The sequence below is a fragment of the Chlorocebus sabaeus genome, chromosome 14 (genome assembly GCF_047675955.1).
Source record: "Chlorocebus sabaeus isolate Y175 chromosome 14, mChlSab1.0.hap1, whole genome shotgun sequence".
NCBI classification, from domain to species: domain Eukaryota; kingdom Metazoa; phylum Chordata; class Mammalia; order Primates; family Cercopithecidae; genus Chlorocebus; species Chlorocebus sabaeus.
In genome coordinates, this window is record NC_132917.1 from 62,567,693 (window position 1) to 62,586,366 (window position 18,674).

The 18,674-nt window shown below is 38.6% G+C and overlaps 1 protein-coding gene across 13 annotated transcripts in view; it reads left to right on the forward strand.

Annotated features, from left to right (window-relative positions):
* Positions 1-18,674, forward strand: part of EHBP1 (EH domain binding protein 1) — a 338,942-nt gene that overhangs the window by 46,887 nt on the left and 273,381 nt on the right. For all 13 annotated transcript variants that reach the window (XM_073023037.1, XM_073023036.1, XM_073023038.1 and 10 more), the window contains one exon: positions 3,495-3,552. In XM_073023037.1, coding sequence (XP_072879138.1) covers positions 3,495-3,552 — 58 coding nt within the window. The remainder of the gene's footprint in view (positions 1-3,494; positions 3,553-18,674) is intronic.

The following is an 18,674-nucleotide window of genomic DNA, read 5'->3' on the forward strand; positions in this document are numbered from 1 at the left end:
CTGTCTCCTGTCCTTTTTCCTAGCTTCTTTCTTCCTCTCCAGAATTTGACGTCAAGAGCACAATTTGAGACAAAGCATGCCACCTTCAGATTCAAGATGTTCCTTTTTAATGGCTTTGAAGACAGGATAGAAGGTGTTAAATCTTTATTTTTAAATGCACAGTTTCCTTCCTTGAACAAGCCCACGAAAAGGCCTCAACTTTTCCAGTGGAGCCCTTTAGACAGATTTCATAGGAAGTGTGACTGTGCATACATTTTATGTGTATGTCCATAAAATGTTTATATGTAATATATAAAAATGTGTGTGTATTATATATAGGGCTACCTACTAACTAAACTGAAGTGATGGGATAGAGATGTTAAATATGCGATTGTTGCATTCTCTCTGAAACCCTATCAGGTTTTCTTGACTTTTTTGACAGGAAATTATATGATTGTAGGTTTGTTGGTAGTTGGAGAAAACTCTCACAGCCGTCCTGTGTCTGGTCTCTTGGGAGTACATAAGTAAATATTTAATGGTTATTTTCTAGTGTAGTATGAATGCTTAAAATATTAATTATGGATAGCCAGTTATGTGATTCTTGGTACCCTTCTATTGAGAATAATAACCCACAGCAGTTCTTTATTTTAGAACACTCTGCCTCAGTTTGTTCCTGATAATAAAATGGTGGACTGATTTCTAGTGAAGATATTTAAAATGTGAACTTGACTTAAAATCACTAAAATGTCTAGCTATCTCTGGGGGCATTCTTAAATAAGTGACTTATGATCTGTTTACATTCTTGGGACATCAGGCATACATACAGCTTAGGAGACCACCCTTCTTGCTTTTTTATGCTAAAAAAGCTTTCATTTTCTGAAGCACTGAGATGCGTTGAGTGGCAGGAGTGTGCTAGAATGAGGCAACAGTTCAGGTGGCACTAGGAGGATGTTGTGTAGGGGAGACACTCTCATTGCCATCACAGGTAATGCCTCACTAGACTTTCAAGTCAAACAGTGGTTGTCAGCCTTGGCTGCACGTTAGAATCACCTGTGGAATTTAAAAAACTGCACACCAGACCAATTAAGTCAGATTATCAAGGGCTGGAACCTACGTATCAATATTTAGAAATGCTTCCCTAGAGTTTTTATTTTAATGTGCAGCCAGGATGAGGATCCCTGCAAAGCTTGGATGAGTTGCAGGGATGATGTATTATATAGCTACTGGCTTCAGTTGGACCTCATCAATTATAATTAAACAATTGGGAGTTCTTGGATGAAACTTAAGGTTTATTCAGTGCCACATATTCATTGAGCCTCAACCTCATACTAGATTATTAGTTGCTAGGAATACTAAGATAAGTAAGATATGGTTGATAAAATAGTGCAATCTAGTGGGAGAGATAGAAATAATAAATACTTACAATACAAGGTATACAGAGTATTAACATAGAAAATAGGTGTGTCTAGGTTATTACTGGGAACACAGGCGTAATTAACTCTGAGGCTTGGAATATGGGATGAGTGGGAGGGGATGGGGCAGGAGATGACATGAGAAATGGTCAGGGTTACACAGAGAAAGTGATAAATTAGGAGTTTACCAGGTAGAAAAATGGAAGAGGAAGTTTTTGTGTGTGCTCCTTTGTTTTTTTAAATGTTGTAACATTGCAAAGATGTGAAGAAATGAAGGAATATGTGTTCAGGGGTTGGTTATAGAGCAAGATGCCTATGAGATATTTGCAGGTTATACAGTTAGAGAGCTAGATCAGAGTCAAGTGGTGAGTGAAATACCTTATAAGCCATGTTGAGAAACAAGGGTGTTGCAGGGCCAAATGCACATAGGGTCTAGATAGATGATTTTAAACAGTGAAGCTGGTCAGGTGTGAAGCAGTTGGTAGTGTTAGAGGCTCTCCTAATCTGTACAGCATAGGCCTTGTTTAAAGATATTTAAGAACTTTTTAAAAGAGTTTAAGTTAAAACTAAAATAAAATAGAATACTCTTTCAGTCAAGTAAGCCTGTAAAATTCAACCTGCAAGGGCCAGTTGGTAGTACCTTCAGTGTAAGAGCCCAGCATATGATGATAAACAAAGAAAAACTGTAAGATAGCATTTCTATAAAAGTACTGTCAAAATATAATTTCAGAGTTGAAGTTGGGCTGGAGCTGTGGAGATGAGAGCATAAGTGAAGAGGGTAGTGCAGTAATCTAGGTAAAATGTTCTGGCAAGCCATCAGTGTTTTCAAAAGAGGTAGCTTATGTTTGTTGGCTACTGTTCTCCTCTTGTTAACTTGCCATCATTGATCATACCTTCTTCCCAACCCCATCTATCATGTTGTTATACTGCACCCCATCCTTACTCACTGTAATTGTCCTAGTCCAGGTTTTTGTGTTGAACAAGGTGTTTTTTTTTTGTTTTTCTTTTAACGGTTGTTTGTTTTTCCATTGGTATAACTCTCATATAGGTTTGTAGGTGGATCACTGAGCAAGGAGTTTAAGGCTGGAGGCCTTTTATGTATGTGTATATGTTTTTAATTAAATGAAACAGAAGGAAAGGTTATCTGCTGAAGGCAAGGGATTCCAGTGTAAAATGAACAGGACATAGAAAATGGTGAAGGTCAACAAGATGAGTATGGCATTCATTTCTTGGTTAAGAAGCTTTTATCTAAGATTTTTTTTAAATGAAAATTTAAGTAAAATAACTTATAATCTTGATGTTTTTCATAAGAACAAAAGAGAACTTCGTTGTATTAGGTTGATGCAAAAGTAATTGCGGTTTTAGCCATTAAAAGGAATGGGAAAAACCATAGTTACTTTTGCACCAACCTAATATTACCTGAAAATGTATTATTTTTGTTTGACTTTATATTAGTGGAAGATAAAGAAGAGAAATCTGAGATTAGAAGACTGTATTTCAGTCTTGGTTCTGCCAGAGCTTTTGATTAGTTATTTAACTTAATAGTCTTTTAAGCTTAATTAAAATAGGGATAATAGTATGTACCTTGCCTGTTTTTTCAGTACCGTATTGTTTTTATGAAGATAATTGAGATGATTGGCTACAATAATGTTTTAAAAACCACAAGCATTGTTCATGAGATATAGAGATGCAAAAGTAGTGAATTCATAGATTTAAATTATTTTGGAAGTGCCCTTTTTATACCTATTTACTTCACATTAAAGGGAATAATGTGTTAGAAGTATGGTATTAATTTTTGGAGAAGATATGTGCGTGCTTTTTCTTTTTAAAATAGTCACCAGTTCTAAATATTTTATTTTACTTGGTTTGTCCCTGTGAATTAACTTGCTAAAGTATTGTTAGAAAAGACAGGGAGGAAATATTAGTTATGCAAATTAGGTCACATCTGTAGTCAACATCTACTATATTTGATAGAGCTTTGTTTTAACAGTAGCTGCTCTATGTAACCTAAAGCAGATGACATTTTTGCTCTTTTGAAGGCACTAAAATGAAACTTTATTTATTTAAGATAAATTATGTTTAACTTTTTTTTCTGTTTGGCAGGCAACCAGATAAACTGGTGGTAGTTTGGACCAGAAGAAGCCGAAGGAAGTCTTCTAAGGTTAGTGTATTTTCTAAATTTCTTACCTAAATGTTGAATACAAATTGGCAAACTGCTCTGGTTCCAGTGTAGAATATTTTAAAATGTTACTTGATTTTTTTTTTCTTGATTGTCTACTGAAAATGGATTGATCAGATGCTATAATCTTTTAACTGCTTGTTCTTAAAATGGGAGCCAGATACTTGAGTTTTGGTCTTGAATTTGGTAATTGCTATGGTTTGAAAAAAATCAGGTGTTGCCAGTGTAATAGAATAGGTTGGTGCAAAAGTAATTGCGGTTTTGCCTTAATAGCAAAAACTGCGGTTACTTTTGCACCAACCTAATATAAGGAGGTGGGGGGGCCTTTAAGAAGTGATTAGGGTAAGGACTTCTCCCTTGTGAATTGAATTAGGCATCCTTATAAAAGGGCTTGATAGAGGGAGTTTGTTTCCTTTTTTCTCTTCTGCCTTCTGCCACATGAGGATGCACTAAGAAGGCCCTCACCAGATGCTGATGCCTTGATCTTGAACTTCTAGCTCTTAGAGCTGTGAGAAAATAGATTTCTGCTCGTTGTTACTCAGTCTGTGGCATGTTGTTACAGCAACACAAATGGACTAGGACAGGAGCCTTGAATAACATAATAGTTAAGTAACTTCTCTGTACTACAGTGTTAAGAATTAATGATTAAACAGGTGCCACTTACACAATTGCACCTAAGATTAATTTATTTAGATTACAAGATGACAAAGTTAGGGCACACTTAAGGAGTTACGAGTTATCTGAGTCTGTTGCTGGGTTGCAGAAGAGGAGTTGGGTTTTTCAAAGATTTAAATTTCTTTTAGTACTGATAATTTTGTTTGTGGGGAGTGGAACAGAATTTTATAAAATTCAATAACAGTTCTACAGATATTTTAAAAATTCTATCCTCATCAGATTCTATCCTTATTCCTATAATCCTGGCACTTTGGGGAGGCCAAGGCAGGAGGATCACTTGAGGCTAGGAATTTAAGATCAGCCTGGGAAACATAGTGAGACCCCATCTCTACAAAAACAAAAACAAAAGCAAAAGCAAAAACAAAAGCAAATTAGCCAAGTGTGTTGATACACCTGTAGTCCCAGCTCCTCAAGAGGTTGAGGTGGGAGGATCGCTTGAGCCCAGGAGTTTGAGGCTTTTTTGAGCTAGGATTGTGCCGCTGCACTCCAGCCTGGGTGACAGAGTGAGACTGTGTCTCTAAAAACAAAATTCTGTTCTATAAATAAATGTGACTGTATTTTTTGTTAGTATACAATGACCACAAGAATGTTTATTGAATGTTGGTTTTTCTACAAGTAGACCTATATAAAGAAAACTTTATTAGTTTTAATTGAAATTCTACAATTTTCTGGATTTAAAATTTTTTATTTAGGGCATTTTTTTCAAGTCTTTTATTTTTATTAAGCTAAAACTTACATGTGTGTAATACACAGATCTTAATTTTATAATTCAGTAAGCTTTTTTTTTTTTTTTTTTTTTTTGAGACGGAGTCTCGCTCTGTCGCCCAGGCTGGAGTGCAGTGGCCGGATCTCAGCTCACTGCAAGCTCCGCCCCCCAGGTTCACGCCATTCTCCTGCCTCAGCCTCCCGAGTAGCTGGGACTACAGGTGCCCACCACCACGCCCGGCTAATTTTTGCATTTTTTAGTAGAGACGGGGTTTCACCGTGTTAGCCAGGATGGTCTCGATCTCTTGACCTCGTGATCCGCCCGTCTCGGCCTCCCAAAGTGCTGGGATTACAGGCTTGAGCCACCGCGCCCGGCCTCAGTAAGCTTTGATCAATGTGTATACTTGTATAATTACCACTTCTGTAAAGATACAGAGTGTTTCCATCACTTTTTTCTTTTGTTCCTCTTCTGGGCAGTTCCCAACTCTCAGAGGTGAACACTGTTTTGATTTTCTGTCACCATAGACTAGTGTTGCTTGTTCTTGAGTTTCATGTAAAATAGTACAGTAGTATAGTCAGGCTTGTTTCACTTGTCATAACGTTTTTGAGATTTATTCATGCTGTTTTGGTGGTTTATTTGTTTATTGCTAAGTAGTATTCCACCATGCAAATATACTACGATTTGATTATCTCTTTCTGTATTGATGAACATTTGTTTTTTTTTTTTTTTTTTTTTTCCAGTTTTTTACTCTTGTGAATAAAGCTGCTATAGACATTATTGTACAAGTGTCTTTGGGAAAAAATATTTTTTTATCTTGAGCATATCCCAAGGAAAGGCATAACCAGGTAATAGGGTAGGTTCATTTTTAACTTGTAAGAAATTGCTAAGCACTCTCACCAGCAATTTGAAGAGTTTCAGTTGCCTCACATCCTGAGCAGCAGCATCTTTAAAGCATACGTTTATAGTTTGGGAGCATTGTAATTTGAATGCTTTCTTACTATTAACATATGAGAAAGGGTTCTAAAAAGAAACATAACATTTGTTCGTCAATATAAGATTTGTGGAAAGGACCAATATAAATTTATCCACTAAGTATAACAGGTGAATATGACTAGACCTATACATTTTAGAAATAGCCTCTAAATGTTTTTAGTTATCAACAAAAAACAATTTATCTCTTTTAATAATTAGCTTGAATGCCACATTCAGGGTTTGAAAAAAAATTAGATGGCAATTATTTTCTAAGAGAAAATGAGAAACATAAGGAAATACGTTAGATTATAGGTCAATTAAGAATATCCTGGCTGGGTGTGGTGGTTCACACTTGTAACCCTAGCACTTTGGAAGACTGAGGCAGTTGGATCACTGGAGTCCAGCAGTTCGAGACCAACCTGGCAACATGGCGAAACCCCATCTCTACAAAAAAAAAAAAAAAGAAAAGAAAAGAAAAACCTATATTTGATGTTTGATATTCTTTTTTATTTCATTGCATTTACATTGAAAAGATTGGAAAGTCAGTCAAATAACTTCTGTTAGGTTCAGATTCTTTTTCATATTGTATCAAACATTGTTTCAATCCAAAATGCAAACATAAGAGGCTACAGGTTGGTTTTCTTAGAATATGATATTTTCTAGAAGAAATTACTTATTGTTGAATCAATTTTCCATTTGTCATGCTCTTAATATTTTAAAATCTTTACTGATACGTTAGAATCATTGTGATTTCTCTTGAAACAGATGTACTTCTTGTGAAAAGTTAGTATGATGCAGTATGTTCATGTATTTATGAAAATGCCGTTTTAGGCTGGGTGCAGTGGCTCATGCCTGTAATCCCAGCACTTTGGGAGGCCGAGGCAGGTGGATCACCTGAGGTCAGGAGTTCGAGACCAGCCTGACCAACATGGTGAAACCCCATCTCTACTAAAAATACAAAATTAGTGAATGTGGTGGCACATGCTTGTAATCCCAGCTGTGTGGGCGCTGAGGCAGGAGAATAGCTTGAACCCGGGCGGTGGAGGTTGCAATGAGCTGAGATCATGCCATTGCACTCCAGCCTGGGCAGCAAAATCAGAACTCCATCTCAAAAAAAAAAAGAAAAGAAAAAAGACAGAAAATGCCGTTTTATAAATTGTATATAATAAGCTAAATAGGGAAATAAAAATAAGTTCCAGAAACTATGAAGGAAATGATTATATTATTGTAAAAGTTAAGCAACTTAAAAAAAAACTTGTGAGATCCATGACATTTCAGAATTTTTGAAAACCATTTGTTTCCAGCTACTAAGTTAGCTATCAGTTACATTAAATCTAGAGATTAGAACCATTTTTTATTCTGAAAGACCTTTCTGTTTTCTGATGCTTTTCCTTTAAAATATACATTACTTACTGCTAAGTACCATTGAACTCATGTAGGAGGAACAAATCTCTGCGACTATTGGTCAGAAAAGAGAGAGAGAGAGAGATATATATACATATTTATTTTTATTTTATTTTATTTTTACCATGGAAGGGGATTTTTATTTGCTTTTTTGTTTGTTTATTTTATTATTATACTTTAAGTTCTAGGGTACATGTGCACAACGTGCAGGTTTGTTACATATGTATACATGTGCCATGTTGGTGTACTGTACCCATTAACTGGTCATTTACATTAGGTATATCTCCTAATACTATCCCTCCCCTCCTCCCCTCCCCACAATAGGCCCCGGTATGTGATGTTCCCCTTCCTGTGTCCAAGTGATCTCATTGTTCAGTTCCCACCTATGAGTGAGAACATGTGGTGTTTGGTTTTCTGTTCTTGCGATAGTTTGCTGAGAATGATGGTTTCCAGCTGCTTCCATGTCCCTACAAAGGACACGAACTCATTCTTTTTTATGGCTGCATAGTATTCCGTGGTGTATATGTGCCACATTTTCTTAATCCAGTCTGTCACTGATGGACATTTGGGTTGATTCCAAGTCTTTGCTATTGTGAATAGTGCCGCAATAAACATACGTGTGCATGTGTCTTTATAGCAACATGATTTATAATCCTTTGGGTATATACCCAGTAATGGGATGGCTGGGTCAAATGGCATTTCTAGTTCTAGATCTTTGAGGAATCGCCACACTGTTTTCCACAATGGTTGAACTAGTTTACAGTCCCACCAACAATGTAAAAGTGTTCCTATTTCTCCACATCCTCTCTAGCACCTGTTGTTTCCTGATTTTTTAATGATTGTCTTTGTAACTGATGTGAGATGGTATCTCATTGTGGTTTTAATTTGCATTTCTCTGATGGCGAGTGATGATGAACATTTTTTCATGTGTCTGTTGGCTTTATGAATGTCTTCTTTTGAGAAGTATCTGTTCATATCCTTCACCCACTTTTTGATGGGGCTGTTTGCTTTTTTCTTGTAAATTTGTTTGAGTTTTTTGTAGGTTCTGGATATTAGCCCTTTGTTAGATGAGTAGATTGCAAAAATTTTCTCCCATTCTGTAGGTTGCCTGTTCACTCTGATGGTAGTTTCTTTTGCTGTGCAGAAGCTCTTTAGTTTAATTAGATCCCGTTTGTCAATTTTGGCTTTTGTTGCCATTGCTTTTGGTGTTTTAGACATGAAGTCCTTGCCCATGCCTATGTCCTGAATGGTATTACCTAGGTTTTCTTCTAGGGTTTTTATGGTTTTAGGTCTAACGTTTACGTCTCTAATCCATCTTGAATTAATTTTCGTATAAGGAGTAAGGGAAGGATCCAGTTTCAGCTTTCTACTTATGGCTAGCCAGTTATCCCAGCACCATTTATTAAATAGGGAATCCTTTCCCCATTTCTTGTTTTTGTCAGGTTTGTCAAAGATCAGATGGCTGTAGATGTGTGGTATTATTTCTGAGGGCTCTGTTCTGTTCCGTTGGTCTATATCTCTGTTTTGGTACCAGTACCATGCTGTTTTGGTTACTGTAACCTTGTAGTATAGTTTGAAGTCAGGTAGCGTTATGCCTCCAGCTTTGTTCTTTTGGCTTAGGATTGTCTTGGCAATGCGGGCTCTTTTTTGGTTCCATATGAACTTTAAAGCAGTTTTTTCCAATTCTGTGAAGAAAGTCATTGGTAGCTTAATGGGGATGGCATTGAATCTATAAATTACCTTGGGCAGTATGGCCATTTTCACAATATTGATTCTTCCTATCCATGAGCATGGTATGTTCTTCCATTTGTTTGTGTCCTCTTCTATTTCACTGAGCAGTGGTTTGTAGTTCTCCTTGAAGAGGTCCTTTACATCCCTTGTAAGTTGGATTCCTAGGTATTTTATTCTCTTTGAAGCTATTGTGAATGGGAGTTCATTCATGATTTGGCTCTCTGTTTGTCTGTTACTGGTGTATAAGAATGCTTGTGATTTTTGCACATTGATTTTGTATCCTGAGACTTTGCTGAAGTTGCTTATCAGCTTAAGGAGATTTTGGGCTGAGACGGTGGGGTTTTCTAAATATACAATCATGTCATCTGCAAACAGGGACAATTTGACTTCTTCTTTTCCTAACGAAATACCCTTGATTTCTTTCTCTTGCCTGATTGCCCTAGCCAGAACTTCCAACACTATGTTGAATAGGAGTGGTGAGAGAGGGCATCCCTGTCTTGTGCCAGTTTTCAAAGGGAATGCTTCCAATTTTTGCCCATTCAGTATGATATTGGCTGTGGGTTTGTCATAAATAGCTCTTATTATTTTGAGATACGTTCCATCAATACCGAATTTATTGAGAGTTTTAGTGCGAAGGGCTGTTGAATTTTGTCAAAGGCCTTTTCTGCATCTATTGAGATAATCGTGGTTTTTGTTTTTGGTTCTGTTTATATGCTGGATTACGTTTATTGATTTGTGTATGTTGAACCAGCCTTGCATCCCAGGGATGAAGCCCACTTGATCATGGTGGATAAGATTTTTGATGTGCTGCTGGATTCTGTTTGCCAGTATTTTATTGAGGATTTTTGCATCGATGTTCATGAGGGATATTGGTCTAAAATTCTCTTTTTTTGTTGTGTCTCTGCCAGCCTTTGGTATCAGGATGATGTTGGCCTCATAAAATGAGTTAGGGAGGATTCCCTGTTTTTCTATTGATTGGAATAGTTTCAGAAGGAATGGTACCAGCTCCTCCTTGTACATCTGGTAGAATTCGGCTGTGAATCCGTCTGGTCCTGGACTTTTTTTGGTTGGTAGGCGATTAAGTATTTCCTCAATTTCAGAGCCTGCTATTGGTCTATTCAGGGATTCAACTTCTTCCTGGTTTAGTCTTGGGAGAGTGTAAGTGTCCAGGAAATTATCCATTTCTTCTCGGTTTTCTAGTTTATTTGCGTAGAGGTGTTTATAGTATTCTCTGATGGTAATTTGTATTTCTGTGGGGTTGGTGGTGATATCCCCTTTATCATTTTTATTGCGTCTATGTGATTCTTCTCTCTTTTCTTCTTTATTAGTCTTGCTAGTGGTCTATCGATTTTGTTGATCTTTTCAAAAAACCAGCTCCTGGATTCATTGGTTTTTTGGAGGGTTTTTTCTGTCTCGATCTCCTTCAGTTCTGCTCTGATCTTAGTTATTTCTTGCCTTCTGCTAGCTTTTGAATGTGTTTGCTCTTGCTTCTCTAGTTCTTTTAATTGTGATGTTAGGGTGTGAATGTTAGATCTTTCCTGCTTTCTCTTGTGGGCATTTAGTGCTATAAGTTTCCCTCTACACACTGCTTTAAATGTGTCCCAGAGATTCTGGTATGTTGTATCTTTGTTCTCATTGGTTTCAAAGAACATCTTTATTTCTGCCTTCATTTTGTTATGTACCCAGTAGTCATTCAGGAGCAGGTCGTTCAGTTTCCATGTAGTTGAGCGGTTTTGATTGAGTTTCTTAGTCCTGAGTTCTAGTTTGAATGCACTGTGGTCTGAGAGACAGTTTGTTATAATTTCTGTTCTTTTACATTTGCTGAGGAGTGCTTTACTTCCAACTATGTGGTCAATTTTGGAATAAGTATGATGTGGTGCAGAGAAGAATGTATATTCTGTTGATTTGGGGTGGAGAGTTCTGTAGATGTGTATCAGGTCCACTTGGTGCAGTGTTGAGTTCAATTCCTGGATATCCTTGTTAACTTTCTGTCTCATTGATCTGTCTAATGTTGACAGTGGGGTGTTAAAGTCTCCCATTATTATTGTATGGGAGTCTAAGTCTCTTTGTAAGTCTCTAAGGACTTGCTTTATGAATCTGGGTGCTCCTGTATTGGGTGCATGTATATTTAGGATAGTTAGCTCTTCCTGCTGAATTGATCCTTTTACCATTATGTAATGGCCTTCTTTGTCTCTTTCGATGTTTGTTGGTTTAAAGTCTGTTTTATCAGAGACTAGGATTGCAACCCCTGCCTTTTTTTTTTTTTTCCCCATTTTCTTGGTAGATCTTCCTCCATCCCTTTATTTTGAGCCTATGTGTTTCTCTGCATGTGAGATGGGTCTCCTGAATACAGCAAACTGATGGATCTTGAGTCTTTGTCCAATTTGCCAGTCTGTATCTTTTAATTGGACCATTTAGTCCATTTACATTTAAGGTTAATATTGTTATGTGTGAACTTGATCCTGTCATTATATTAGCTGGTTATTTTGCTCGTTAGTTGTTGCAGTTTCTTCCTAGCATCGATGGACTTTACATTTTGGCATGTTTTTGCAATGGCTGGTACCGGTTGTTCCTTTCCATGTTTAGTCCTTCCTTCAGGATCTCTTGTAGGGCAGGCCTGGTGGTGACAAAATCTCTCAGCATTTGCTTATCTGTAAAGGATTTTATTTCTCCTTCACTTATGAAACCTAGTTTGTCTGGATATGAAATTCTGGGTTGAAAATTCTTTTCTTTAAGAATGTTGAATATTGGCCCCCACTCTCTTCTGGATTGGAGAGTTTCTGCTGAGAGATCTGCTGTTAGTCTGATGGGCTTCCCTTTGTGGGTAACCCGACCTTTCTCTCTGGCTGCCCTTAACATTTTTTCCTTCATTTCAACTTTGGTGAATCTGACAATTACGTGTCTTGGAGTTACTCTTCTTGAGGAGTATCTTTGTGGCGTTCTGTGTATTTCCTGAATTTGAATGTTGGCCTGCCTTACTAGGTTGGGGAAGTTCTCCTGGATGATATCCTGCAGAGTGTTTTCCAACTTGGTTCCATCTTCCCCGTCACTTTCAGGCACCCCAATCAGACGTAGATTTGGTCATTTCACATAATCCCAGGTTTCTTGGAGGCTTTGTTCATTTCTTTTTACTCTTTTTTCCCTACATTTCTCTTCTCGTTTCATTTCATTCATTTGCTCTTCAATCACTGATAATCTTTCTTCCAGTTGATCGAGTTGGTTACTAAAGCTTGTGCGTTTGTCACGTAGTTCTCGTGTTATGGTTTTCATCTCTATCAGTTCTTTTAAGGTCTTCTCTGCATTGATTATTCTAGTTATCCATTCATCTATTCTTTTAAAAAGTTTTTAGTTTCTTTGTGCTGGTTACGTAGTTCCTACTTTAGCTCTGAGAAGTTTGATCGACTAAAGCCTTCTTTTCTCAATTCATCAAAGTCATTCTCTGTCCAGCTTTGTTCCGTTGCTGGCAATGATCTGCGTTCCTTTGGAGGGGGAGATGCGCTCTGAGTTTTTGAATTTCCAGCGTTTCTCCACTGCTTTTTCTCCATCTTTGTGGTTTTATCTTTGGTCTTTGATGATGGTGACGTACTGATGGGGTTTTGGTGTGGGTGTCCTTTCTGTTTGTTAGTTTTCCTTCCAACAGTCAGGACCCTCAGGTGCTGGTCTGTTGGAGTTTGCTTGAGGTTCACTCCAGACCCTGTTTGCCTGGGTATCAGCAGCAGAGGCTGCAGAAGATAGAATATTGCTGCACAGCGAGTGTTGCTGTCTGATTCTTGCTCTGGAAGCTTCATCTCAGAGTGTACCCAGCTGTGTGAGGTGTGATGTGTCAGTCTGCACCTAGTGGGGGATGTCTCCTAGTTAGGCTACTCAGGGGTCAGGTACCCACTTGAGCAGTCAGTCTGTCCATTCTCGGATCTCAACCTCCGTGCTAGGAGAACCACTACTCTTTTCAAAGCTATCAGACAGAGACTTTTACATCAGCAGAGGTTTCTGCTGCTGTTTGTTTAGCTGTGCCCTGTCCCCAGAGGTGGAGTCTACAGAGGCAGACAGGCCTCCTTGAGCTGCGGTGGGCTCCACCCAATTTGAGCTTCCTGGTGGCTTTGTTCATCTACTTAAGCCTCAGCAATGGCGGGCTCCCCTCCCCCAGCCTCACTGTCGCCTTGCAGTTAGATCGCAGACTGCTGTGCTAGCAATGAGGGAGGCTCCGTGGGCATGGGACCCTCTGGGCCAGGTGTGGGATATAATCTCCTGTTGTGCCGTTTGCTAAGACCCTTGGTAAAGCACAGTATTAGGGTGGAGTTACCCGATTTTCCAGGTGTTGTGTGTCCCAATTTCCCTTGGCTAGGAAAAGGAATTCCCTTCCCCCTTGCGCTTCCCAGGTGAGGCAATGCCTTGCCCTGCTTCAGCTCTCGCTGGTTGGGCTGCACCCGTGGACCAGCATCAACTGTCTGACACGCCCCAGTGAGATGAACCGGGTACCTCAGTTGAAAATGCAGAAATCACCCATCTTCTTTTTCGCTAACACTGGGAGCTGGAGGCTGGAGTTGTTCCTATTCAGCCATCTTGGGTGCCACCTCAAGATATATATTTTTTAGAACAGGATCTTACTTGTTGCCCAGGCTAGAGTGCAGTGGTATGATCACAGCACTGCAGCCTCGACCTCCCTGGGCTCAGGTGATCCTCTGACCTCAGCCTCCCAAGCAGCTGGAGAGGCATGCACCCCCATGCTGGGCTAATTTTTTGTTTTGTTTTGTAGAGACGGGATTTCACCATGTTGCGCAGGCTAGCAGAATATATTCTAGTTTTTACTTTGTACTATGTTTTAGAAGGAGTTTGAAGTACACGATAATCATTTCTTTCTTTCTTTCTTTTCCTTTCTTTCTTTCTTTCTTCCTTTCTTCCTTTCTCCCTTTCTCCCTTTCACCCTTTCTCCCTTTCTCCCTTTCTTTCCTTTCCTTTCTTTTCTTTTCTTTTCTTTTCTCTCTTTCTTTCTTCCTTCCTTTCTTCCTTTCTTCCTTCCTTTCTTTCCTTCTTTCTTCCTTCCTTCCTTCCCTCCCTCCCTCCCTCCTTCCTTCCTTCCCTTCTTTCTTTCTTTCTTTCTTTCTTTCTTTCTTTCTTTCTTTCTTTCTTTCTTTCTTTCTTTCTTTCTTTCTTTCTTTCTTTCTTTTTCTTTCTTCCTTTCTTTCTTTCCTTTCTTCCTTTCTTCCTTCCTTCCTTCCTTCCTTCCTTCCCTTCTCTCTCTCTTTCTTTCTTCCTTCCTTCCTTTCTTCCTTCCTTCCTTCCTTCCTTCCTTTCTTCCTTTCTTCCTTCCTTTCTTCCTTCCTTCCTTTCTTCCTTCCTTCCTTCCTCCCTCCCTCCCTCCCTCCCTCCCTTCCTTCCTTCCTTCCTTCCTTCCTCCCTCCCTCCCTCCCTCCCTTGCTTCCTTTCTTTCTTTCTTTCTTTCTTTCTTTCTTTCCTTTCTTTTCTTTCTTTCTTGGCAGAGTCTTGCTCTGTCACCCAGGCTGGAGTGCAGTGGGGTGATCTTGGCTCACTGCAACCTCCACCTCCTGGGTTCATGCCATTCTCCTGCCTCAGACTCCCGAGTAGCAGGGATTACAGACATGTGCCACAATTCCCAGCAAATTTTTGTGTTTTTAGTAGAGATGGGGTTTCACCATGTTGGTCAGGCTGGTCCTGAACTCCTGACCTCAAGTGATTCACCAGTCCCAGCCTCCCAAAGTGCTGGAGTTACAGACATGAGCCACCATACCCAGCTACAATAATCATTTCTTTTTGGCATCTGTGTAGCTTACTATTTTTCTTTTCCTGATTCTCAGTATTCTCAGTATCTATTTTTATTTTTAAGTAGTGGATTAAAATTTGGAATTGACACCCAGATAAGTCAGTTCATTACCTGATTAGACAATAAAATAATAAGGCACATTACCTTATTTAATTTAAAATTTATTTCTCAGTTTATTGCTCTCTCTTTTTTGAGTACATGTCTGAATTTGGAGCTAAATATACAAGAGCTCATTATATAATCTTTGTTTTGTTTTTGAGACAGTCTTACTTTGTTACCCAGGCTGGAGTGCAGTGGTGTGATCCCAGTTCTCTGTAACCTTCACCTTTCAGGTTCAAGCAATTGTCATGCCTCAGCCTCCTGAGTAGCTGGGTTTACAGTCATGCATCACCACACCTAGTTAAGTTTTGTATTTTTAGTAGAGATAGCGTTTCACCATGTTGGTCAGGCTGGTCTCAAACTCCCGACCTCAGGTGAACTGCCTGCCTCAGCCTCCCAAAGTGTGGGATTACTTGCATGATCCACCACTTCTGATCCTGGAATATGTTTTGATTGAGAGAATAATTACCATCACAATATGCAGCTTCCCTTCCTCTTCTCTTTAAGTCATGGCTTTTATAACAAAGATTTTGTCAGGCTGCAGTTGATTTGTATATGCTTAGATAAATTATATTTCAGTACAATATGTGACAGTGTTGGAATCAGGGCAATTATGATAGACCAGAAAAATGATGGCAGAGTAGTTCTGTTGCCCTAAATCCTATTATCTTACTAGAAATTTAGGCTCACAGAGTGGTTGGAGAATTCCAAAGGGAAACTATAACTTTAAAATCCGTACCTTTTTTTTTTTTTCATGGCATTACCACCTTTACTTCCTTGCTCTGTGGTTGTGCTACAGCCTTTACAATGTGCTACCATTTCAAGAAGGAGAGTACAGCTAGCTGCAGAGCTTTGCCTAATGACAGTGATGTTGACAACTCTAAGATGACTTTGTATATGACATCTTATGTGGATATATGCAGTTTTAAAAATTATAATTTTTCACTGAAATATTTCAATTTTACAGGAATCAGAAATAATTAATGATTGCTAACTCTATACTTAGTTCTGTACTAGGTACACGTTTTTTAGGCAAGAATATGACATGAAATAATTAACGAATGAGACATTTTATAGAGTCACCCAAAATTGAGAAGTGTTGCCTTTTTCCAAGTCTGTTTTTGGCACATGTTAAAGGATCTTTGATGTGACTTGAAATGTGAGGAAAATTGTAGAAGGGGACCAGGATAATGTATCCTAATTTCTTCTGCCATTAGCTATACTAGGATATTGACAAATGATTAAATAATCTGCCTTTCCTAACTATGCTGAAGAGCCAGATGGCTGTACGTGTGTTGCTGTGCCTACTTGTTTTATGGGGAAATCCTTTCTATTACTCAAAATGAAAACTGCTCAGGGTTCTCTTAGTGCTGATGTTTGCCAATATAGTGTGCTTTTTCTTTTTTTTTTTTTGAGATGGAGTCTCGCTCTGTCATCTAGGCTGGAATGCAGTGGCGTGATCTTGGCTCACTACAGCCTCTACCTCCCTGGTTCAAGCGATTCTCCTGCCTCAGCCTCCCAAGTAGCTGGGATTATAGATGCCCACCACCATGCCCGGCTAATTTTTGTATTTTTAGTAGAGACAGGGTTTCACCATGTTGGCCAGACTGGTCTCAAACTCCTGACCTCAAGCGATCCACCTGCCTCACCCTCTCAAAGTGCTAGAATTACAGGCATGAGCCACCATGCCTGGCCAGTGGTGTGCTTTTTCCTCTATCAACCTCTTAAAAGCCTAAATTAGTATCTCTGTGGGTTAGTACAATTAGATGTTTATTATCATAACTGTTTCTAGTTACCTGTATTAGACTTGTCATTCTTTTTCTAGCTTCAGATTACCACTGTTTGAGGTAAAAGTTGTAGTAAATTCTTAGAAAACAGTAACACTATTTTTTTTGGTCACATTTTCCACTTTGAATGTCCTTGGTTTCTTCTCTGGTAAAAAAAAACTTACTGATCCTCTGCTTTCTAGTAGTACAGTTGTCCCTACATATATACAGGGGATTGGTTCCAGGACCCCTGTGTATACTGAAATATGCACATAAAGTCCTGACGTTGGCCCTGTGGAACTTGCATATATGAAAAGTCAGCCCTCCACATGCAGGTTTTACATCTTGCACACACTGTTTTTGGTCTGCATTTGGTTGAAAAAAATCTGCATGTAAGTAGAACTGTGCAGTTCAAACCCATGTTGTTCAAGGTCAACTGTATATAATAATTAGCTAAACGATAGAAAGCTGGCCCTGACTGTACTCATTGTCAGCTATTTAGCTAGACTAATTGATACTATTATAGTGTCTTAACTCAGCCAGGTTGTATAGCCCCAGAAAGAATATCAAAAAGCCAGAACTTGGTTAGACCTTTTTGCTGGGAGAGAGTTCCTGGATAGAATGGTAAGAAAGTGGCAGTGTACTAGCAACTTAGGAACTAGCATACTTATGTCTCCTTTTATTAATCATAATAAAAAGATTTTAGTTTGTTAAGCAGATTGTATTTTTGTTTGTTCAGCAGTCTAATTACTATTCCCTGATCCAGGACTGAGGATTTAGAGGACCAACCTTTAGGATACCTGAGGAAATTATCTGAAACTATCATCTCCTAACTCTGCCTAGTTGTTGGAAGGTCTCCATATTCCCTCCTTTTCCCACTTTTGATCACTGTGTCATACACCGAAATATTAAGTCCTAAGGGATAGAAAACTGTTTTCTTGACTACCATGGGAATCAGGGATAGAGCAGTGCATGCTATGGGTTAGGTGAGTCCCGAAGTCTGGCCTCTCCTCCTGGTTACTAGTATGAGTTCATGCAAACCATTTACTCCTTGCTTGCTTCAATTTCCTTATCCAGATCTGAATTAAATCTAAGGATATCTTCAGGTCTAAAAATCTCTGATGGGTATTTTTCATTGAGAATTTAATAAATAGCCTTGTCTTTTCTGCTGGGGATGATTGAAAAGATTCAGTGGTTGTACTCTTTTTCTTACGTTTTTATTGCATGGGAAAACTATGAAAATTTAATTATGGCAAGCTTGAAGAGACCAGAAAAATAGCTTGATTAACCGTAAGAATTAAGGTTGTTATAAGTTTTCAGAATTAAGTAAGTAGAGTGGAGTTTTGATTGATTATCTAGGGTGCACAATTTACTTTTCAAGATGGAGATTGTTTACTCTATGGAGTTTTTGTTTTAGGGCTGTCAACAGGCATGGAAATAGGCAGGGGACTAGAGAAATCTTTGGAGAGACGTTTTTTAATCAAGAAAACTCTGTTATGTACCTTTCACTATGGTATGCTAAGTCTCGTGATGAGCCTCTGTTTCCATCTCTGTACCTGAAGTTTTATCATAGGGTGGCAATAGAAAGAGAATAGTGGGAGAATTATTGGCAATTCATAAGTTGGATTTGGTGTACACTGTTAAACCTGTATCTTCTGCTGGCATTTTAACTGGTAAGATGTGATAAGATTTGCGTGGACCTAAGTTTACTTAATCTTGATCCCTTCTCGGTTCCTTGGCCCAGGTTCAAATCAAATTCTGCTACTTCCTTTCTGTGTGATCCTCAGTTTTTCAAGTTTGTCCCTCAGTTTTTCAGTCTGTTAAATCTGCTGCCTGACTTGCATCTGCACTCATATACTGTAACTTCTTTTTCTATTATTGTGGAAGAATGGTCTGTGCTGCCAGGAAGGATCAATCTGTCTCATTGTATACTATTAAGGACATTAGCAATTCTCCTTTGGTCTTCTGCATC